Below are 24,401 nucleotides of genomic sequence, written 5' to 3'. Positions count from 1 at the left end.
CATCCATATGGAAGCAGTGGCACTAACTCAGGATGCTGGCTTTCATCCTTTCGGTAATGGGCTCTGAAAGACACTATGGAAGAGTACACCAGAAAACACCCAGACACATCACAGAATGGTTGAGGTTGTAAGGGACTCTGGAGGCCATCTGGCCCAACCCCTGCTCAAGCAGGGACACCCAGAACAGGCTGCCCAGGACGACATCCGGGCAGCTTTTCAAGACCTCCGAGAAGGAGACTCCACAGCCTCTCCGGGCAGCCTGTGCCAGTGCTTTGCCACCTGCACAATAAAAAAAATAAATCTCCTGATGTTTAGAAGGAAGCTCCTGTGTTCTAGTTTGTGCCCAATACCCAGACACAAAGTTGTGCCCATTGTCCTGGCACAAAACATAAACAGATCGATGATCTAAGACAAGGGGGAGTGATAGAACTTCATCCTCTTCATTCACATGCATTGCAACAGGTTGTTGGAACAGAGCTGATCCAATGCAAAATTCATGACGGTTAATTATCAAGACCCTCACCTTCTATCAATAGCTACTAACATGGATATAACCAAGGATGGTGTGTGGTGTTGTTCCCAATTCAGGGATAGTTCTGGTTCTAGTATCTGCAGGTGCACAGAGCAGCAAAGAAAGCATTCAGGTTCAGTCTAGAAATTAGACTGATCCATTTTGCTGGAATTAAGTCTCTCAATGATTAAGAACTCTTATACATACACAATAGAAAAAAATAAGAGGCAGCATGACAAAAATAAGTTTTCTGCCCTATTACATAACACTTTTATTCATCATACTTAACAAAACTAAACCTGTACAAGTTTGTACACATTGCATTGAAAGAACTGTTCACCAACTTAAAAAAAATCAGAACATCAGAAACATTAGTCTTATGGTCCCTTTTGCAACTTTTTTCAGTCAATATCAATATATCTGCTCAAAGCTTAGAAAGATATGAAAAAACTTAACTGAAACGTAAGACTACAGGGTCCCCTTCTGGGGGGGATCTGTGATTGGTACCAAGTTTGTATCTACATCTCAAATGCAAAATCCTAATTCCACTATATAGAAATGTGAAATTACAGCCATTAGTAAAGAATTAGATGTTTAAACAGTAAAGATAAACTGGATCAAAACTACAGTTACAGTTAAAGACACAGGTAAACATACATGACTGTTTAATTCAAAATCACATTTTTACATAGAAGAAATATTACATTCTGATCTACCAGTATGGCTTTTTCCATGAACAGGTGGGTGTTCTCAGATTAAAAAACAAAACTAAGTTGTCTAAGAACTTAGAAAAATTTAGTATGTTAGGGAGAATTAGTACCAAGAAACGAAAGTCAGATTAAAGCGAAGATGTTAACATCAAGGTAGACACCACTATGATTTACCTTTGGAAGACATTTCACCTTTGCTTTTATTATTTGTCTTAGCTATGGCAGCATCTTTCACCTGTGAACTTTCATCATAAGAAGTTGAAAATAAGGTGTTATTTTTTCGATAGACTAAAATGCACCTGAGCAAAGGAAAATTAAAATTTAAAGGCTAAAGAAAGCATTAAACTGAAGCCAGTTTTGGCTTGTGGATGTGCATGAAATAAAACAAAAATGACAATTTTTGGCACGTATCCACATTAAGCTGTAAGGTGATTTAATAAAAGATAGCTAATAAAAGTGACCAGCTCACAATGAAACTGTACAAGCCATTAGTTCACATTTAAACAATATATCTGATTGCAGTTTAGAGCACAAGAACATAACTTAAAATCCTATTTTATTCAGATTTGAAAAACTATATTGATTTTAAGTAGTTTAAATACATTCATTCCCAGTCAAAGTTTTACAGTAACTGATGATTTTCAATCACACACACAACCAAGTTATAAATCCCTGAAACATGGATTTATTATAGGAATACTGATAAAACCTTAACAGAGATACAAATGATACATCACATAGTGTCTTACACCTTAATGGTAAGTACTTGACTATGTTGGACTGGTAGATGCATCACTCCTACTGTTAGACACTAATACCATCCTCTAGAACCAACTGGTTTAAATTGAATTCACAACAGTTCGCAATTACCTAAAAAAAGGATTATTTCTCCCCACCCCCCCCATCACACTACAAAATGTTCAATTTCTAACCTTTATTTCAACACTGGGAAAGAGAATCTCCCAGTTATGACAGGAACATACTAAGCAAGGAAAGCCATTGAAGTGAATTTTAGAAAGTCATTTCAGAATCAGTGTCCTTGCAGAGATTTAATATATAGCAGGACTTCCCTAGAAATAAGTCAATTGGCATATCTTTATGCTGTGCATCTTAGGATTTTACCCTATCAGTTGATCTTGGGATTCTTGAAGTTACTCTCATTCTGGCACTGAGTTTCTGTAGATTAGGGCAATTTCCAAATGAAAGGCACTCTGTTATGGGTGAAATCAGAATTATCAGCAATGCAAATGGACAACTTGTAACATACTTAAGAGAACTGTTGTAGTCTACATGAGGTTTAAAATTAAGTACTTTCCTTAAAAAAGGTGGAAAGATATTTAGAACGGCTATAGCACATGTCTGCATGCATACAGACGCTAGCCACTGTACAAACACAGTGATCTGCCAGTATCTCAACTGTTCCTCCCTCCCTTCCCCCCCCCCCCCCCTTCACATTCCCAAAGCTCTTTTGGATTGGGCAGAACCAAAAACTTCTAAGGTTCAACTGCACCATCAGGTGACTTTGCAGAATGGCTCAGGGAACACCACTGACCAGCACTACCACCTGCAGCCCTGACAGCAAGCAGCTTTGGAGAGTAAGTAGCAAAGCTGATCCCCTAGTAGAATGAGAGCATGGTCACACAGTTACTTTGTCCCACTTCTTTCTGCTATTTCTTCCCTTCTCATTACCCTTCCCCACCAAGTCTCCCTGTAAAAAAAAAAAAATCCATCATCTTGGGAATAAAGCTTTCCTTAGTGATAGGAAAACTCATGCTTGTTAGTATGAATAAGGGATGTGCAAAACAGAAGTCATTTCCCTGAGGCAAAGATCTTCAAGTCATGCCTATCTTACATTGTCTATTCTTATTTCAAGCTGCTAAAGTATTTGGCACAATGAGGCCTTGATCACTGACTGGAGTCTCATGGCATTATCACAGTCTAAATAATGTAATTATGCAGTAAAGTAGAAGTTACAAATGCTTCATTCTCTCCTATTTTGGTTTCTCACATTTACTTATTAAAATCCCCTTCTTTCTCAACGATGGCATTCAGCTTTCTGTGCAGAAAGGTAAAGTGACAAACTTCTACTGTATTTAAAGGTTGCCACAAATACTGAGTGCCTAAAAGGGGCAATCACAATAGTTATTGGACTCAATATATGAATAACAGGGTAAAAGTTATTAGCCTGTTATATACAGGTCAAAACTGGATGATTTAATAGTCTCTTACATCATGGAAAAACTTCCAGGGAGATGAAAGTCATGCTGTGAATGCTTCCAGTCCAAAACGCATAAGAAGCGAAACTTGAAGCCAAGTCTTTCCAGATTTCCCTTTTAAAATATAAATTGCACTTCTTATACAAAGCAATCCAAAGTCTAAACTGTAGTAAAAATTTGAAGCTGCTTTTCTGCACCACAGAGTATCTCTGTCATCTGAAGTACAGGCAACTTGTTTTCAGCTGTTCTGCTTGTAGAGCCATACACCCTACACCTTTCTGCTTAAAAAGTGTCTGCCATTAAACGCCGTGCCACTGGGTGGGTACTGAAAAAAACAAAAGTTTAAGGCCTTTATCTCCACAAGGAGCTGAAAGTTGTGGTACAACCCATGACCGATACTTAATATACAGCACACCCCCACCCAGGGCTCAAATAATTAGTCATTCTTTCTAACATTTGTTGCACAAGACAATCATACCAATCAGCAAGCGACAGTGCCAGTTAAGCATTTTTAAGGTCTCAACAATTCATAGCAAAGGGCACTTCCGAGAAAGATAATCTTAAAGATTTGGTTTTAAAAATCGACACCACACTCACATTCAAGGGACATTCTTCACTTTTAGGCCTTTGTCACAAATCTGAATCTTTATTGTTCTGAAATAAATGCTATAAACATAAGACTCAAAAACAAGAACTCCAACTTTCAGTCTCAGAGGTGTGGTTCAATGCCCATATCACATGTAACAAGAAAACTTCCTTAAAAAAGGAAAAAAATTACTGTAAAGTCTTTCATAAGAATGAAAATGCAATCCTTTGTTTTTCTCATTAGTTTGTGTACAGGCGGGCACCAAAAAACTTGCATTTTCTTTTAAATTCTTGCTATGACGCTTGACGAACTTTTTGCCATTCAACAAATTCATCCAGAAGTACAGGCCCTGCAAATGGACAAAACTTGGTGTTATATTTACCAGTGTCTTTCAAACATTTCCTCTTAACGTATGATGATTAAAACCGTTAGTCTAGGCAACATCTATGTCAACCACTATAGCCAAACACTTATGAACACCCAAATATGCCTACAATCACTTTAGTCCAAGGGTGGCAAGAGGTGCATGAATAACGCTATGCACAGAACTATGAAAAAAATGTTCCTGACACTTGACAGGTGCACTGAACTGAATGGAAAGCACAAAAAATAAGGTTATATTCTAAAATAGGACAAGTAATTCCTTCTTGTTAGACCTTTCAGAATTGCACATAATTAGAAAACAAAGAACACGATGGGATGCCTAATGCAATTCAGCCACAGTAGGACTGACTATCAGCTAAGTGGAGATTCATCCTCATAAGCTATTTATCACGTATTAGTAGTTAGACGACTTTCTAATTTAACAAGAATTTATTATATATATAGCAAAATACAAGTTTGCTGTTTATAGTTTTGTTTCCAGGTCTACAGTTTCATCTAGCAAGTCTCTATACTGGATCCTTAAACTGGATACAAGTTCACTCAAGTACGCCAGCATGCTTCTGCCATATTAGCAAAATTAGTATCTGCAGTTTGAAAGTGTGACTATTAGGACAGTTTTTCTATGTATTGTTGAAGAATTATTTTATACCTTATAGTATTGTTTCTAGTACATTCAATTCCTATACCAATGTTATATGACAACTGAAAATACTAAAAATAATAGTAGAATGAACAAAGTTATGAATACTTACATGCACCATCTTCGTCATAGTTGCTAAGATCTGCATGGACAGTTCTGCTGAACTCTAGCACGTTGTACCACTGATCCTTGTTCATAACTCTATACTTCGATTGCTAGGGAAAACAATTTAATTTTAAAACACTGGAAGTGTCAAATGACATCTGACAATGCTGCATATTATTTCTAGTTTCTCTAATTTTATCTTGTCAGTTCCTAATAAACAATTCAATGGATAACAATGGCTACTATTCCCTCGTTTTTCCAACTTTACTACACAGTACGTATTTGGTAGTTCTAGAACAACATAAAATAGCTTCTTGAAAGAAGATCAGAGCAAGACTGAAATACCAAGGAATCAATTCACTGCTCTGACGCTTTAAAAATGGGCAAATATTCATTTTGCCCTGAAGTGGGGCGTGCTTAGTTAAGATGTTTCTAGAATGAGCAACTACAGAAATCTTTTCTCCAGAGTACATATAGCATGATCATAAGGACATGCGCTTTCCAATGTTAATACTGATTTGAAGCCAGGGAATAGTATCAAGGCAAGCATGCTCCTCAATGTATGCACATCCACACTACCAAGTTGCTTATAGCTGAGCAGAATCTGAGCCAGCCACAGCTTTAGTTACCGACATGTCCCACCTACACAAAGCAAACTAAGTTCTGCACAGGTGTAAGCTGGAGAGACCAAGATGCTATTAATTTTACCTTTATAGCCTAATTAAGATAGAATTTTAGCTGTCTTTTATGAGAGAAGGGGAGTGGGGCACAGTGACGCATACAAGCACAGCACAACTTCATAAGCAGCCTGAGCAAGGGAAAAGAAGAAATACGGATACATTCTTGATCCAAACACAAATCCTGAAATCTTTTCACAGAACAGCCCAACAAGCATGCCATCAACCAAGAAGTCAAGGAAATGTGTACCTCCAGGTATTGATAAAATACTGAAAACAGTGGCCAAGTTCTTCCAAGCAAAAGAGCTAACATGGATTTTGCAGTATCGATATCAAGACTTCGCTGGTCTTTGTCCTAAGGTCAAATAAAGAAAGCACAAAAAACACTCAAGTACAAATTCATTAAGTTCATTAGAGGTTCTTTAACATTCCAGTAGTCTTACCCTTGCAAAATCAAAGGCATATCTGTAGATATTCTTAAACGATGAAATGTCATTCAATTGTGACCGCAAGAAATCAAATTTACTCTGTAACTTTTCTGTACAGTCACACCTTAAAATAAAGGAAAATATGTTAGAATTTCAAAACAAAACATTTGAACCATTCCAGGAAACGTAAAACAATTAAAATCACTAAAATGCAATTGTCAGGCTTACAGTAATAATACTACGAAAGTGACTTGAACACTGAACATGTTCAATATTTTACTGACATGATGAATGCTGGGGTTCTATACTTTAAGCAAGTTTAAAAAAATAATTTAGCAGCAACATATCACAGTCTCAGCTTTACTTCTCAAATAGTCTTTCTGTGCCATACTCTGCAGTTTGTATTAATATCCATAACTATTTTATCTTCCAATCATTGTGAAAGTTTGGAGACGAGTATTCAGTGCACATTAAGGTGATACACAAAATCTTTATTTACAGCTGGATTCTCTGCCATGTACCTCTGAAAAAAACAGTAAAAAAACACTTCACGACTGTACATGTTTATGATTGGCAGGACTGAGGAGGCACTCTGCAAAGCTTACAGAGGCCTGAGAGTGGTTTATGGCTGATAAATGCAAGCTCTGATAAGCCTATCACCTGGACTAGTCAGTAGTTATTCAACAGAAAACACAAGGTTGTACTACAATTTACAGGTCTGCTAGTTCGCATGAAAACCCTTCGCCAGAAAAAAAAACCTTTTTTAGGCCCAGAAATTATTTCAAATCCCAGACATAAAGGTCTTCATGTATTTTTATTTAGCAAGGACTTCTGTTTCCAAATAAAAAAAAATCTGTTAGCTTCGCCAACACTGGCACTGGAGAACGTAACTTACACCTGTAAAGCCTCCAGGAAAGGCTCACTCAGGAGAATAGGTGTTATACTATAATCATATTTTATTTTTATAAGATAATGGCTGCTTTGAGTAAAAAAAAAAGCTTCCACCTTGTCTTGTGTGACAGAAACAATTTCATTAACACAGGGAAGAAGCAATGTGCATAAGTATTTCCTTTGGTGCACCCGTCCCTCTGCTGGTAGCCTGCCTCTCTGAGAACACTGCATCTTTCACAGCTCCTTCTGGACTTGCAACACAGGCCCACAGCCAAGGGCACTTCAGGAGTACTGCAGCACATTGCTAAGATGTTGCACTGCTGCTGTGCTTCCTATTCCTCAGTTCTGCTAGCCTGCGCATGCACCTGTGGTTGTCTCTGTCAGAACAGCTGCAAGGAGAGAGATGTAGCAATTCAAGCTGGTGGAGCCTTTTTGTTACAGGCTCCACCAGCCCCAAGTCCAAACTAAGGTCAGTGTTAAATAAATAAAGCTATTAGCTAATTAGGCTGCATAATTAAATGACAAGAGCTAACATTTTACAATAAAAAAATATATTAAGTTGAAAAGAACCGTTGTTCAAAAAAATTAGGTAAAATTGAAGATATTTTTCCCTGTCTTCAACTACGTGATTGGTCTCAGTGTTGTATCCTTTAACCCTTAAAACATTATCATGAGTATAAAATGAGATGACCTTATAGCATAACATCTCTTCTTTCTGCATTCAGACCTTCATACTACAGTACCTGTCTACGTTTGAGTAGAAGTCTACTACTTAACACGTATCCAGGTGATTATGCAGCTTGTGTACTAGTAAAATTGGCAAGTTACTTACAGTAGGCTTAGCAGGCATTTTGTGAAAGGTAACCTGACTGAGGTTATTTAACATACTAATATGGATCCACACAAATTTCAGTATACCTACACTTCCTACAAAATATTCTGTTAAAGTTCCTCAAATATTCATAAATTTAAATACAAAGTAAAACTTACTGTCTACTGTACTATTGGTAATAGGTATTGTAACAAGTGATTTTCTTGATATAATTAGTGTGAAACTGTGCTAATTATCAAGTCTCAAGACTCTTGAGCTATTGTCAACCTATTTAAAGCTGAGCAGTTAAACGGATCACATTCAGACATGCGCTACTCTCAGGATTTGCAGGGACAAATCTCTTCAAGCCATTTAAGGCACTCCCACACCCAGGCAGTGATTTTCTTCACACCAGTGCACTAAGGAATAGTCAAACTTTTTTTTTTTTAAATACAGCCGTTTGGATTGCTGCACCATCAACAAGATGACTGAGATCACCCAGAATCATTTTCCTAGCTTAAAAAAAAGCCACGACAGCCTTTTAATTAGCACAAGTAAAGTGACAGCAAACTGCTGTACAGAGACAAGAAAAAAAGATACGAATTCTCAAACTGCCTTTGATGGAAAACAGTATTAAAAGCTACCTCAAAAACAACAAAATGACTTTAGCTTACTGTATTCTCTTCATATCCCTATATATATTTATAACACAGAACTTAAATTAGCATCACAAAGCAGTCCTATTTTTGTTTCTATTGAGGTAGAGAGCTCATTTGAGGCATAGGTGACATGGGCAGAGTAAAGATAGAGAATCTCCTACTCAAATATTCCCATGTTTATTCACACATGCTTGTCTTTTCTTCAATTAGGAAGAAAAATTAAGAGGAATACAAACATTAAACTAAAAGCATCTAGTAATGGTAATGTATAAGTAGTTTGAATGATCTTTGAATCTACAAGCCATTCCCCCCTCTCCCTGACAATCATTCAGCCCTCCTAAGGGAGGAAAGGAAATAAATTATCTTGCCTTCTTCATGTTCTGAGACAGGATCCTCTGAAATTTAGGTTTTATGTAGTAACTGGAGCATGGAGAGGCCCAAGGAAGTATCAGCTTAAAGAGCAAAGGTGCATTTTTTTTCCCCCATGTCCTGACAACGCAAAGATTTTGTTACTTCAACTGATCTACAGGTCTGGAGACCAGAAATCGGACTAAAGCATACACTAAGTAAGTATTTACATGATGCTTTGCATTAGCCCAGCAGCAAAGAAAAAGAAAGGCAATAGCTACAAAAATTCAAAAGTGGAAAATGAGCTGGTATTAGGTTTTCAAGAAAAAACAACCCATCTAAGTTTCTACTAATAATTGCAAACAGACAAATTACAAACCTGGCTTTCCTACCCTGTGCACCCCCCTCCCGCTCCCCTTTGACTTCTCTTGTACCTAAAAACATAGATCTTTCCCACAGTTGGGATATATTTTGTCTCTCTCCCCTTTACCTGGCCACTTATTTTCCAAAGATGTTTAATATAAGATTTTACTAATAATCTAAGGTTCAGACAATAGCCAAAGAGAAGTACTCAGAGAAAGCATCTGCTAAAGCCTCACTTCTTACACAAGGAATTGTTTGTTTGCTTTTAGCTATTTCAAACAATGGGGAATTTAATAAAATCATGAATTTTAATCCTTTTTTCTTGACCTTCATTTTATACCTAGGTGTTTTTCTTTGTAGGCCTATACAGCCCACATCTGACAAATACATGAGCACACTTCTGACCTATTTGTCAGATACCAAGGGTTAAATGCTCAAGTTCAAGTTATTCAGCCTCCAGTGCAAGTGTAGATAAACAGCCCCTTGCTGAGGGCTATTCATTTCATCCTAAGCAGGTGAAACAAACTGCCCACCTGAGGTACTCTGCCAACTACAAGAAGAGAGTTTCAGACAACCAGTTTTCAAATATATGTACAGGACAGGATTCACGCTACCAACACAACATACTGGAATCCTCTCTTTTGTACTGAAGTCTAATAAGCTGCCATTTAGTGCTTGAGCCACCTTCATTTTTGATGGTATATCACATACTTATTTTTCCTCCTCTCTGAAGAGGAAATCTCATCAGCATATCAGAAAGCTACAGGTTAAAAAACACAAATTTTGGTGGTCACTAAGATTCAAGCACCCAATGTTGGCATCTAAATGTAGGTAAGACTTCAGATTTAGGTGTCGCCATTCACAGAGCTCTAGTGAAGAAACCCTTAAAAGCAATTTGGGTGACCAGTCACAAGGCCTTAGCATACACTGAATACCTCCCTAGGCTCCACTACACTGGCTAGATCTCCAACGTTTGCAAAAAGAGCTTAAGAAATCCAGCTCCTGCACACAAACCACACTTGTTAATCTGGAGCTGAATTCCATCCAGCACTGTTCATGCACTTACATTATGTGGAATTCCACATATTTTGGAATAAGGATTCTGTAATATAAATCAGACTTAGAACACACATGGGGCTTTTAATGCATTCTAATGTCATTTCTTCATGCAAAATTGAAACAGTGCTGTGCAAGAATGTAATAATACTCTATTGCTTTAAGTGTAAATCCTTCTCTCTGAAAAGATTTGTCAAATCTATCACAGGAAAATAGATTCCCCCCCTAGAATATTCAACAATTCAAGCCTACAGACTTATACTCTTTTTAAGGTATTCAGTCTTCAGTTCCTTCATATGAAGGTCACAGCTTTATCCAGATGCTTAGTCTACAAGCCTATGACTAGCACAACCTGTATTGTTTTGCTTCCCCTGAGTAACTGTTTAGGCTTAGCAGTTGCTCTGATTACACCTCCGTTTATATAAAGTGCACATCAGTACCGTATTTTCTCAAACACGTTAAATCTGAAGCATGACAAGCTCTAGTCTTGAAATGAATATTCCTAACTACAGCAGATTATTAGATAGAAATACAATCTACAGTATTGGCTCTGAGGAGCTGCGGACTCCATACATTTGCTTACCTTTTCGCTAGCCTGGCTGACTTTTGAAGCCTTCCAATTGGGTGTAAAAGTTAAGTACTTCAGACAAGTGACTCAGTTATACCCATTTACACACTGCATCTAAAAATTCATGCATCCAAATCTAATTGAATGCAGTATCATAAGAAGTCACCCTTAAAAACATTCATGTATCATGTTTCATGAAGAACAAACAAAATGTGATGGCTGAACCAAGCCTCACCAAAGCAGATTAGTTTTATGAATCACGCTCTTTAGCCAGAACATAATCTCACCAAAAATTCCTGCTCACTGAATGATGTGAGAAGTGCATTTATAAATCAAAAAAAGTGTTATTTTACCTATGCATTAAGCATTGCTTCTGACCTGTATCCGATAAATAACAGTAATGATTGAAGATTATCAACAGTCCTTATCTATACAGCTTGGAAGTCAGCAACAAACTTCTCAGAATACCAATGCTGAGATGTTCACGGAGATCTCCAGATCTGCTTACGTGTGTCTGATAGCCAGTCTGTAACATACCTTTTTCTAATAAGAAGCCACCAAAGCCTGATTTAATTAATGTTAGACAAAATTTTGAGTGAATGCATTGGATTCACAATCTGATGAAACACACCAGATATTTCCATTTGGTGACTGAGACTGGACCCCAAACTGAGAGGTTCTGTGTCTTACTGCCAATGTACACAAAACTGAGGGCAAGAATCATTAAGCTACTGGTACAAAGAAAAATTGAACAGTCTATTATATGTGCAAAAAAACCCAAAAACAAACCACTTACTGTAATGAAGTCATCCCCTTTAACCATTCTTCCTTGGTAAAGAACCCCATGCTTTCAGCCTCTAGCTTCCAGGCTAAAACTAACATAATAATCTGGAGGGGGAAAAAAAAGAAGGGGAGAAAAAGGAGTTAATACGTAAGACTGATTTCTAGATGCCAATGAAGAAAATTCCAAGCATTTAAACACTCCAGCAATTGTACATGCTTGCACTTTACTTGCTAGTAATAAATTCATAATTCAGCCATGTGCAATCATGCCCTTAAATTTAAATTTCTGAAGATGAAAGTACTACAATAAAACAAACAAAAACACGAACAACAGCTGCACATAATTGATGTATTCAGACAAAATCTTAGAACAACTCCTAAACGTAGCAAGATACACAGCGCTTTACTTACTGAACTTAAGATTTGTATACAGAACTAAATCTACTAATCCAGTAACTCCTTTTAAAGGGTTGCTAGTATTGTAGAAACCTACATTTTCAGGCTGGACACCGATGTCTTCACAGAACTTTTCCATTCCTTCAGGCCCCACAACTTCATCAGGACCTTCAAAACAAAAGGAACCAGACTGAAATATAAGTAACATTCAATGAAATGTAAGTAACATTTGAATTGCATCATTGCAAGGGTTACACACAAGAATTAGACTACATTTCATATAAGCTATCTTCAAAAACAATTAATTATTCTATGAAGCAACTATTGTGTTAGAACCATTACATCAGTTGCAACTTGGAGGTGAGTGCATTACCTAAAAAAAATAACAGTACAGACTATAAGCAAAACTAAAACAGAACTGTTGTGAACTACCTCCCTAGAACAGCAAACATTTTGCTTATGTGAGTTTTCATAAGCCTCCGGTGAGCTTCAAATTGACTCACGGAGTTTTGCTGTGTATCTCTACTCTAAAAATAATATTCTTCAAATAGTTATTCTAACAACAACAAAAACCTCTATTTCCTATCTGAGTTACTGTTATGGATATTACTCTTTCAACCATGTTAGCATTATAGGTTCACACTAACACAGCAGAGGAGGAATCTAATAATAAATATGTTAAATTCTTTATGATGCTAAATAATATGGGGAGAGTGGTAAGTCAGAAAAATGCTACGCATATTAACCATGTATGAAGCACAAAAAAAACTTGACTATATTGAAATTACCTTGACTGGGGCCACAACAGTTAGTTTTATGCTGTCACTTTTCCCTTTTAATACAAAGAATGCTTCCAAAAAGCAGCAATACAGCATATTTAAAGAGCACATACGGACACATTATACAATCAGTTGTATCTCTGAATCCCTCTGGTTTCCATTATTTCTGTTGAGCCTGTTACAAAAATGACTTCTGCTCAGCATCCAAGTATTATCAGAAGGCTTGCTGACATTCCATTTCGATGTATTTTGGATCATTTTGTTAACATGGTTTTAGTGAGTATGAACCTATGTAAAAGTTAAAGGCTATGTGTTCCACACCAAAATACCATTCTGTGATATTTTCGGCAAATGTTGCTAGTTAGACAGAAAGCCCTCTTTTTAAAAAAAAGATCTTGACGATACCTGTCTCCCCTTCATCTATATCTGCTGTTACTCTAAGCAGAACTCTTTTCAGGAGTTTGGATAACATATTTGAAATAATTATTCACTGCGAGATAAGAACATGCTAAATAAAAAGATATTGAGAATGACTAGTAGTACAGGAAAATAAAACAACTGGCATTTAAGATCACGAACGCTTACCTCTTTAAAAACATTGCACATTTTATTTTTTTTAACCTAGCTAAACAAGGCAAAACAAAGCCCTTATATAGAACATGTTAAACAGCCTGCAAGTTTAAGGTATGAAGTAATTATGAATTATTACACATGCAGAGCAGTTCTCTGGTAATGACGTCAAAATATGAATCAGTTTTCTGGCACAGAAATCACGTATACAATTCAGACATTATGTACTGTATGTACACATAGAGGTACACTCTCAATACAAAGGTTTCATTTCTCTACTTGCTGAGTATATGGAAATATATATTTAACTGCGTCTAATTTCACTGGAAACCCATTTTATGCTAAAAAATGTTAGTTAACCGATAATCTAAATATGTCACATGTATAATTTTGTACACCCAGTTCTTGATTCAACAAGAACATTTATAGGCATTAAAAAAATAAAATTTTGTGCAGGTAACTCAATGCCTACAAACTTTATATGAAGAAAATCAACAAAACTGAAAGGAAAATTTTCCCAGGAAAGACTGATTCCAAAAGAGCATGCCTCAAATGCAAGTTAGAAAGTAGATTACTAGAACCAAGAGTAGTTCATTACTCTGGAAAGACTGCCAGAAAGGTATCAGTTCTGATTCACATGCCCAAACCAATTCCTGGCAGATAAATCATTTCATACTGAGAACTGGCCAATAATGAGTTTTAGTCTCCAATTAGTCAGTCACTTCAACTAGTCACTAGGCAAGAAACTCGTAACAGTTCACAGATCCAGAATTTCTAAGCATATAGTTAAATGGAGTAACAGTTTAGTAAATAAGCTGCAGAATACACTGGATATTTACTGAAGGCAACTTCTGTCCAAACTCTCTCACTGTCCTTTTAAAATCAGAAGCAGAATCATTCAGTTCAAGTGCAGTACCAGTTATTTCATTTTGAAGAACATCATAGTAAATTATAAAGCACAGAGGAAAGAAGAGAAAAATATAGAAAAACAAATACTGAGAATTACTATAGCTTTTACTAACAATTTAAACGCGTCTTATAAGGAAGTGAATATGGACATACCTTTTATGTCTACATGAGCACAAAAACCAAAGTGCAAATAATATGATGTGTTAGTTTGTTTTAAAAAAAGCCATATAATTTTAATTATCGATACACTACATTATTACCTGCATATTCATAAAACCAAGCTAGGCACTTCTTGCTTGAAAAGTGTTCCTCTCCACTTATTACTTTACCAGAGGCTTGTGATCTGCAATAGCTTAGAGAAACACAAGAATAATAAGTGTTACTTTGAGAAATGGGAAATCAAATTAAATTCTAAGTGTTTATTAGTTCAAACTAGGTAAACTCTTTCACAAAGTCAATATACATAAAAAAGCTGAATCTGTTAAGAGACAACTGTCAGTCATCCTATTTCAACATTTGTTGGAACAGAAAGTTACCTTGAAATGCAACTTTCTCATAGTCCAACTTACTGCAAACATTACTTCTTCTCAACTGCCAGAATATTGTCACCTTGTAGATATTAAGCCAAAACCCCCACATGCAGATATTTAAAACACCACTGCTCAGTAATTCAAATGCTCCATTATCTGCTTATACTTATATATACAGGCGTTTAAAGTCAGGTCTCTAATAAGCAGCATGATCTTCAAGGGTGCTGAATATGCACAGATCCAATTTAGGTCAACAGGAGCTGCAGAGTTTGACATACATAAAAGTCAGGCTATTTATATTTAGGCATCCAAATTTGGAAAGAAAATTCAGTCAGTTTGTTTACATTAAACATGTAACTAAATCTCTAAATTCTATAGCTGTTTAGTACACACACCAGAATAGCAATATGCAATCTATGGAAGGACCAAAACTGCTCCGCAAAGGCAGCTCCCACCCCCCACATTATTTTCCTTATGTGGCATACAATCTCATTTGCCTAGGAAGTGATTTTTTTTTAAATTGTTATTCTTTGAAAGAATACAGAAAAGAACTGATTTCTTCCAGTAAAAACACTGACACATGAAAGCATCTTTGCTCAGGGAGGAGTTATAGCACCTTTACAACGCACTCTCCTCTCAATACAAATTACATACTTTTACAACATGCTAAGATTTCTAAGAATGAGGTGAAAATTAACACCTCCCATGTATTGCTTTAAGCTTCACTAGGAGGAAAAGCAGTGCTTTCTAAGATGAAGCCATATGTGCTGAAAGCTGCAATTAAAGACGTACCACAGACAACCATCCATTAAACTGCCATTAAAAACACAAGTCACTAGAAAGAAAGAGCCATACTTTTGCTTGATGCTTTCAGCCAGTATATACCCACATATATACACTTGTAATCAATTTTTATTTAAAAATATTAGCATTATATAGCTATATAAAAATGTTATATTAAAAATGCTCGTATCTTTACCATTTTGTTACCAGCTAACAGTGAGTTTCATTTACTTCATAGTTTTTGTCCAACCAGTGACTTTCATGCAAAGCTTTTTATTTAAAAAAAAAAAGCTTCCAAAAGATTTTGTCGAGTCAAAAGAAGTTAGAATAAAGTTCTGGTCAGCAACATTCAAGAAAGATGAACTGAAACTGGAACAGCTGCAGAGAAGGACTAGGATGGGCAAGGAAACTGAAAATCTCTTACGAACCAGAAGAATTTGGCTTGTTTGATTTAAAAAAAGCACAAGAAAACACAAGCACTCACTCCAAATGCACTTGGAGGCAGAACCATGAGGAAGAAGCTTTAGATAAAGGATGACTCAGTGATCCTTGTGGATCCCTTCCAACTTGGGATACTCTATGATTCTATGATAATGTTGACACAAGAAAGGTTATCGAGCACTAGCTGTGAATAAACTTAGACTGAAACTAAAAGCTCATTAACAAGTACAAAAAATGAGCTCCAGAACAGCTATCCAAAGTGATCAGTCATAAGAAGATAAAAGCCTAGTGACTTCTAACCTCAACCTCTAAGGTCAACCTATTAGGAAGGGCATACGCCACAGTTTCTTGCAATAGCCATTCCCATAGCATTGATTTCGTAAGTCTTTTGTATTCTTATGTCCTCAGGATGTTTGTCGTAACCACTATTTTACTGACACACTTGGAAAGGTCTAATAGATTAAGGAGGCATACAGCTCCTGAGGAAAGCCGTGCTGGAAGCTCCTGCTACACCATGCCAATGCTTCATCACGCTAATGGCCATTTCAGGTACAGAATCACAGAATCATCTAGGTGGGAAGAGACCTCCAAGACCACCCAGTCCAACCTCTGACCTAACACTAACAAGTCCTCTACTAAACCATATCGCTAAGCTCTACATCTAAACGTCTTTTAAAGACACCATCCAGGGATGGGGACTCAACCACTTCCCTGGGCAGCCCATTCCAATGCCTAACAACCCTTTCAGTAAAGAAGTTCTTCCTAATACCCAACCTAAACCTCCCCTGGCACAACTTTAGCCCATTCCCCCTCGTCCTGTCACCAGGCACGTGGGAGAACAGACCAACCCCCACCTCGTTACAGCCTCCTTTAAGGTATCTATAGAGTGCGGTAAGTACCATGATATTAATAAAAACGCTGCAGATAATAATGCACTTTCTACACATTTTGATCAACAAAACGCTTCGTGATCCTTCAGGCTCTGGAATTTATTAATGAAGAATGTCTTGATTCTGTTTTGAGGCGTGCTGAGGGCCACAAGCGGCCACCTTGGCCCGCCCCGCCCCGCCGGTACCTGCCGAGTTTACACTTCTTGAGGCCGGCCTCGTCCTGCGCCGCCGCCGCCCCCGCCGCGGCTTTCCTCTTCTTCTTCACCGGCATCGTCCTGCCTCGGGGCGGGGGCCGCCCCGCTGCCGGGGGCCGCGGCCGGGGCCCCGCCGGGCTCAGCGCTGCGGCGGCCGAGAGCGGAGAGAGGAGCCCCGGGGAGCCCCCGCGCCGCCCCGCTGCTGCTCCCCGGGCCGCGCAGGCCCCGCGGGCCGGGAGCGAGGAACCGAGCGGCGGCCGCTGAAGGAACAGCGGGCAGCCCGGACGCGGCCGCCGCTGGGCAGGAAGTGACGGCACCGCCGGGGCGGGGCTGCCTCAAGACCACGCCCCCCTCGCTGACCCCTCCCACAAACGGGCGGGGCTCCCTCTTCCCTCCCGCCCACAGCGCGCACAGCCTCCCCTCGGCCCTGCACCAAGGGGGCGGGGCTAATATAGGCCACGCCCACAGCGGGCGGAGCACCGAGGCGCCCGGGGCCGCCATTTGCCGTCACCATAGAAACGGGGCCTGGCAACGGGGAAGCGCCGCCGGGCCTGGGGCCGGGGCCTGCAACATGGCGGCGCCGGGCGACCCCCGGCAGCGCTTCCTCGCCGCCACCGCCGCCAACTTCTTCGGCCTCGAGCCCGCCGCCGCCGCCGCCGCCCTCCGCGGCCGCCCGGAGGTGGCCGGCTTCCTCGACGACGGCAGCCAGGCGCTGCTGGCCCTGCGCCGCTCCGGCGGCCGCCTCAGCGCGGCCACCAAGGTAACGGTGGCCCCGAGCCAAGCGCCGCGCGGCGTCTGCTGCCCCTCGTGAAGGGCTCTGAGATGCGGGGTGGTGCTGCGCAGCTGTGGGGCGAGGAGCAGTTTTGGGGTGCTGCGTGGTTTTAGGGTGATGCGGTGTTTTAGGGTAATAGTTGTAGGGCGATGCTCGGTTCTATGGTGACGAGCAGTTTTAGGGTGCTGCATAGTTTTAGGGTAATACTGTACATGTTTAGGGTAATCGTACTGTTTAGGGTAATATTGATGCGTAGTTTTAGGGAAATATTCAGTTGTAGGACGATGCACAGTTGTAGGGCAGTGCTCACTGGTAGGTTGATCCACAGTTTTAGTGTGCTGGGTAGTTGTAGGGCGATGCACAGTTGGTAGGGCAATGCACAGTTTTGGGGTGCTGTGCAGTTGTAGGACGATGGGTAGTTTCAAGGTGACGAGCGGTTTTAGAGTGCTGCATAGTTGTAGGGTGATGCGCAGCTGTAGGGTGATGAACAGTTTTAGGGTGCTGCATAGTTTTAGGGTGCTGCATAGTTTTAGGTTAATAGTTGTAGGGCAATGCTCATTAGTAAGGTGCTGCGCAGTTTTAGGGTGCTGTGCGGTTTTAGGGTGATGCGCAGTTGTAGGGTCTGCGCAGTTTTAGGGTGCTGCATAGTTTCAGGGTGCTGCATAGTTTTAGGGTAATACCGTATACGTTTAGGGTAATAATACCGGTTAGGGTAATACTGATGTGTACTTTTAGGGTAATACTCAGTTGTAGCGTGATGCACAGTGGTAGAGTGCTGCACAGTTGTAGTGCAATGCTCGCTAGTAGGGTGATGCACAGTTTTAGGGTGCTGGGTATTTGTAGGGTGATGCACAGTTGTAGGGCGATGCACGGTTTTAGGGTGCTGTGCAGTTATAGGACGGTGCGCAGTTTTAAGGTGATGAGCAGTTTTAGAGTGCTGCATAGTTTTAGGGTGCTGCATAGTTGCAGGGCAATGCATGGTTGTAGGGCAATGCAGAGTTGTAGGACGATCCTCACTTGTAAGGTGCTGTGCAGCTTTAGGGTGATGTGCAGTTGTAGGCTGATGTGCAGTTTTAGGGTGCTGTGTAGGTTTAGGGTGCTGCATAGTTTCAGCGTGATGTGCAGTTGTAGGGTGATACGTAGTTTTAGGGTGCTGTGTATGGCGGCCTGCGGGATGGCTTGTCTCGCAAGTGCCAGGGGGAGCCTGATGCACAGCTTGTTCCCAGGCGACCCTGCAGGCAGGTGACAGGAGGTGGCACAGGAATGGTCACAGTTCCAGTGACCACACAGGACACGTAGCCCAAAATGTGGCATATTGTCTCGTATCTGACAAGTCCCCAGGAGCAGGTTTCACCAAATCCTGCATCCGCAGGCTGCTGGGGCAAACCTGGGCTCTGCTGTGTGGAGTGACCTGTGCTGAGCACCGGAGGAGTTTTGTGTCCCATCTTTCTGCTGTGAGAGCAGAACGGTGGCTGAATGGAGAGCAGAATGGGCACGGTGGCTGGTGCCTCAGGGACGGTTCCTCGTGGAGTGGCAGGTGGCGTAGGGAGTTGTTAACGTGTGAACTGCTCTGTGGACCAGTGGCTTACACATGTCTGGTGTCAGCACCTCTTCAGACTTTCAGGTCTAGTGCACATAACATTCATGCAGGGAATGTGTACGTTTTTGGGGTGTGCTACTTAGCCGCTGTGTGATATACAAAACCACTGTCAGCAGCTGTGGAAGGTACAACGTCAGGTGTGTACAGGGGCCACAGTGTTCACCTGTTGTCCCACTGAAATGATGTTTGTAGAGTATGGGGAAAAGTCATGGTGTTGGGCTTAAGGACCTGGTAAGAAAGTAAGCCTGGCACTGTCCACTAAAACTGAAAGCTGTTCTTGCTAGCTTTCCATTTCTTTTAAAAGAAGAAAAAAAAAAGTTCACAGGTGTTTACAATTGCACAGAATTTGGGATTAATAATGTTAATAACGTTAATAAAGTTCTTTTGTTTTATGGATTCTTCTTTGCCCCAGGTAATTTCAACGCTTGATTTTAACGTGACATTTAGAATTTTGTCTACAAGTGGGACTGTGAAAGTAAAAAGAGTTGGCTGACATATTGAGATTTTACTGGTGAATGAGGATGCCTTTCTCTTTCCCTGAACAGTCAATGAATTACTGTAGAGCTCTGTATCTGCAGACTTAGAAAGACAATACAGAATATTGAGAAAAGTATTTCCAAAGTAATGCTGCGTAAAAATGCAATAAGGAAATTTAAATTCTTCACATTTATTCTTCTCAAGGCATGCGAGTGAGTTTCTATTTTGTCCTCAAAAAGCAGCAAGCAAACATTTCAAAATAGAATAAGTAATTATGGTGTTTGTGGATGGTTTATGATGAAAAAGGCATTATGTTTTTGATGTTGGAAATTACATTTCAGGTTCCTATCAACTCAAGGATGAATATAATAAAAGTTTTGATTTTCTTTGCAAGTCAGGTACTACCAGAATGTTATCAGAACACATATGGAATAATGTGGTAATTTATCATTTTTTTCTTGATGTAAATCATTTGTGTAAATGGTAATTTAGTATAATACGCAGTCAATCACAGTTTTCTAAAAAACTTTCTTTTTTTTATTTTATTGTCACAGATTGAAGCTACTGATTCAAAGAATAATGTGTTGGTATTCTTTAAGCTGCGACCTGATGTAATTACAGAAGATAATCTTCACAGTAATATCCTTGTGTCATCTATGCTAGATTCACCAATTAACACCCTTTATCAAGCTGTTCGACAAGTTTTTGCACCAGTATTAATGAAGGTGAGCAATACACTGATTTAAATAGTCTATAGATTTAATTGAAAAAATTAGAATTCCACTGTCTATCTTAATTATTCTGACAAAATATTTTATATTATAAAAATAAAGTATTTTAAGAGCTTAAATAGATATTTCTAATATCTAAATATCTGATACCTAAAATATCTATCTAAATCCATATTTCTAATTTCTGAGTTAAAGAAGACACTTTATCATATTGTCTCATATCGTCTTAGGAGGGTTCTGGATATGTGTGTGCCTGACTAGAAAAATGGAATACATGGTGCTGTGGTTATTGGAGACAATGGCTCCTTACCTCCCTTTCCACCAGTAATTCCGATCTTGTGTATTTTTCCTGTTTTAGATGTTTTATATTTTATCCAAAACGCATATGTCAGTATCACACAAAGTATGATTTCCACAGAATGTCAGATGGGTGTTCTGGCCTCTGGATTAGTTTGTACAACTGCAGTTTTCATAGATCTGATATTTTAAAATGTTCTTAGGCTTTCGCTTCATTTCCATTAAAGAACATGTTTCTTTTGTGGATTTTTTTTGTCAAAAACAATAATCATGTCTATATTTCATTATCTTTACAAGCAGAATTTCAGCAGTTGCACGTTTTTAATTTCTTGCACATTATAACATTAATAAAATAATTTTAGGAAAACACAACTTTCAGTATTTGATTATAGCAATTTGCAGACTCTAGTCTAGAATTAGATTCAGAATTCATTTATCTTAACAGAGAATTACTTACAGAATTCTGAACACTCGCAAAGTCCTTTTATAAATCCAACAATTGACTTATGAATTTGTGAATAAAAAAATTGCACTGTATTACTCTGACTTGAGAAGTAAAAAAAAATAAATGCTTTTCCTTGGTGTTAAGAAAAATATTATGGCATCCCATCATGTGGGTAACTGTCACTAATCTGTCCCTGTGTGTGTGTGTGTGTGTGTATTTAGATAAATGGAAGGAAAATAGTAATGGTTCGGTTGTGTGAGTCACATTTTGTGAAATTTTCATTGCAGGATGAGACATGGAGTAAAACATTTGATCCCAAACTCCAGAAGCTTCTAAGTGAGCTTGAAACTGGTTTGAGTACTGTTCTCAGAAGATCAGATCCTAATTGCATGGGAGAAAAGTTCAGTGAAGATGATGTGCAAGGTTTGTTTGGCAGTTATGTTTTTTGTAATTAATTATCATACTATCGATATAAAGATTAAAAACACTTAGTATAACAATCATCAACAAAGTATAATAAATTATATTGCTGTAATCAATTAATTTTAAATTAGGAGTAAATCAGTGTTTGATAAGTTGAATTTCCAGTCTTCATGGAAAGACTGAAGTGCCTGCAGTGCCTTCAGAGTGTGAAATATAACAGCTTGTGCTGAGTAGACTGGGCTTGGTGATGATCGACTCTGGTCTCTTGGTATGAACTTGATGCTACGTTTAGTCTGAGTCAGAAGTCGAAGGGCAATCACATAACTGTAAGGCAAAAATTTACTTTAGAAAGTATGTTCCACCTGTAAGTCTTTTGTTACCATTCATGTGTTTTTTATTTCAACATTTCCTGTTCGTATTTGCAGCTATACTTACACCAACAGATGAATTTCAGTTCTGGATAGAATGTGCTCGTCATGGAACGAAATTGTATAGTAAAGAGAGAGCTTCTCATTTTAAAGACCTATTTGAGGACATTGCAAAAGTATGTTTTCTTTTGTATAATAAGTGTATTGTATATTTGTAGACTTACAAAAGCCCCAAACCCTCTCTCCTTGTGAAATATGTGTCTGTATATTTACACTCTTTTTAAACACGTGAATATATAGCTATTTAGTTAATTTTTCTTAGGCAAGATTTTACTTTAAATGACATTTATTTAGTTCCTAGTGACAATGATAAAGGGGAATGCCAGAAGTAAATGGGGGGCAGATTTGACCATTAAATCCTGAGATCTGCTGTGAAAATGTAATGGTATGTTACAATTTGTTTATGCTAGTCGTGAATTTATTAAAAGAGAAATTAAAAATGCAGAGGACAAGAATCAAACATTATACAAAATTTTAGGCACATGGGCAGCACTTGCTCGAATAGCACTACAGATATCAATCATTCCTAACACAAATAAACTTAAAGATTTAACATTTTTTGAGGGGATCCCTCCATATTCTTTTAAGCAATAAAACAAGAAAACTATAGCAATTACTAGCTTCAGTAAAGTATAGTTGTTTCTACAATACTAGTTGCAAAATGATTGTATTATTTTTTTTTTCCCTAGGATTATTATAACTTGGATAGTCTCTCTTTATTTGAAGTTGTGGATTTAGTGGAGACTACCAGGGATACCCTGGATAGTGTGTGGAGACAAACGGAACATGATCCTTATCCACAGCCACGCATGCATAATCTCTTGGATGTAATAGGTAAACCTTTATGCAGTCTTTATTAAATGAACATTTGAGAAAAAATGAAATGAATCCTGGAGCAGAGACCTTCCTCCTCTTAAAGACCCCATTGATACCCTCCAGCATTAAGGTACTTGCTTGTTGTAATTATGATCCATTAATGCTGCTTGCCTTGCGGTGTCCAGCAATTCAGCCAGTTTGGGTCAATGCCTTCAGGCGTGCCTGGGAGGACGATAGATAATACCAACATGGAGTTTGATAACTTTTGAACCTGTTGATTAGATTTGTTTCACTTCTGTTTGGCTTCTTGTCTTTTTCCCAGAGGAGAATGTTTATTTGCATAAAACCCTCATTTGAAAGTTAATTCAGTTTGCATGGAAGTGGGAGCAGGACATACAGAGAGACTGCTTCCCTCATTCTCATGACAGTAGTCCCGTGTTCTGGGACAGACATAAGACAGCGAGCTTTCCTGCTGCTGTCAAACTTTTGTGTGCATGAGGAGGACGGCTGTTTGTGTCAGGATGGCTGGGGGCAGACAGCTGCCATCACTGCTGATACAGATGATGCTTGTGCGTGAATTCCAGAATCGAAATCCATCAGTTTCTGATATTGGGCCAACCTCCAGTTGGAATAACATGGAGATGTTTAAGCGATTTATTTTTTGTTTTAAATAATAACCTTATAATAGTTTTTCAAAAATATTGTTGGGACTTGATGTGGAGTTTAAAAAAGTTATTTTGAACAAACTGTATACTGTTTTCATATACTTTTTTTTTGTGTTCTAGGGAGCTGTCTAGGTAGATTTGTTCAGAGAAAATTAGCAGCTTTGAACCTGTGGGAGGATGCTTTTCACACTGTTAAAGAAAATCTAAAGGCTGGCATCTTGATTTGTGAACAATGGGCATCAGCTTGTGAGTACTTAACTGGACAACTGTGGCAGCGTTATACTCTGCATCAGTGGAAAAATGAAAAGTATTTCCCTGAATCTTTAGTCAAACTCAGCAAACGTCTCGATGAGGTATTATCCACATTTATTCATAATTTATTTATCACGTATTACTATTATTGAATAATAATTACTATTTATTGTTATTTATTTTTATCTATTTCGTTAAACACCATTATTTAAAAGGAAATAGAAATAAAGTCATAAAAGGAAAGTAAAAACACTTTATATAGCCTTT

At 38.6% G+C, this 24,401-nt stretch overlaps 2 protein-coding genes across 9 annotated transcripts in view; one reads left to right on the top strand and one right to left on the bottom strand.

The window, feature by feature from the left end:
• Positions 1-753: 753 nt before the first annotated feature.
• DCUN1D5 (defective in cullin neddylation 1 domain containing 5) lies at positions 754-17,506 on the bottom strand. The gene is made up of 8 exons (XM_080576945.1): positions 17,220-17,506; positions 14,651-14,742; positions 12,230-12,300; positions 11,750-11,841; positions 6,273-6,381; positions 6,080-6,184; positions 5,160-5,262; positions 754-4,372 (listed from the first exon to the last, which is right to left on the bottom strand). Exons 1-8 carry the CDS (start codon positions 17,303-17,305, stop codon positions 4,317-4,319), a joined length of 714 nt encoding a protein of 237 aa, XP_080433071.1. The 5' UTR covers positions 17,306-17,506; the 3' UTR covers positions 754-4,316.
• Positions 17,507-17,655: 149 nt separating this feature from the next.
• DYNC2H1 (dynein cytoplasmic 2 heavy chain 1) overlaps positions 17,656-24,401 on the top strand; it is a 165,174-nt gene continuing 158,428 nt past the window's right edge. For all 8 annotated transcript variants that reach the window (XR_013945208.1, XR_013945209.1, XM_080576938.1 and 5 more), the window contains exons 1-6: positions 17,656-17,988; positions 20,632-20,802; positions 21,838-21,973; positions 22,399-22,517; positions 23,091-23,235; positions 24,003-24,235. Coding sequence is in view for 6 of the 8 variants with exons in the window: in XM_080576938.1 (XP_080433064.1) it covers positions 17,800-17,988; positions 20,632-20,802; positions 21,838-21,973; positions 22,399-22,517; positions 23,091-23,235; positions 24,003-24,235 (993 nt within the window). In the remaining 2 variants the exon portion in view is untranslated. The remainder of the gene's footprint in view (positions 17,989-20,631; positions 20,803-21,837; positions 21,974-22,398; positions 22,518-23,090; positions 23,236-24,002; positions 24,236-24,401) is intronic.

The sequence above is a fragment of the Anser brachyrhynchus genome (assembly GCF_964034855.1).
Source record: "Anser brachyrhynchus genome assembly, chromosome: 1".
Classification (NCBI taxonomy): domain Eukaryota; kingdom Metazoa; phylum Chordata; class Aves; order Anseriformes; family Anatidae; genus Anser; species Anser brachyrhynchus.
This window is presented reverse-complemented; position numbering and strand designations above follow the sequence as displayed.

Bases quoted from the DNA above. Each gene is read 5' to 3' on its own strand.
- DCUN1D5 (XM_080576945.1), bottom strand. From the start codon at position 17,305: ATGCCGGTGAAGAAGAAGAGGAAAGCCGCGGCGGGGGCGGCGGCGGCG. The intron at 5,263-6,079 runs GTACACATTTCC...TGTTTTCCCTAG, and splicing joins TATTTTATCAATACCTGGAG to CAATCGAAGTATAGAGTTAT. The intron at 4,373-5,159 runs GTAAGTATTCAT...GTCCATTTGCAG, and splicing joins CTATGACGAAGATGGTGCAT to GGCCTGTACTTCTGGATGAA.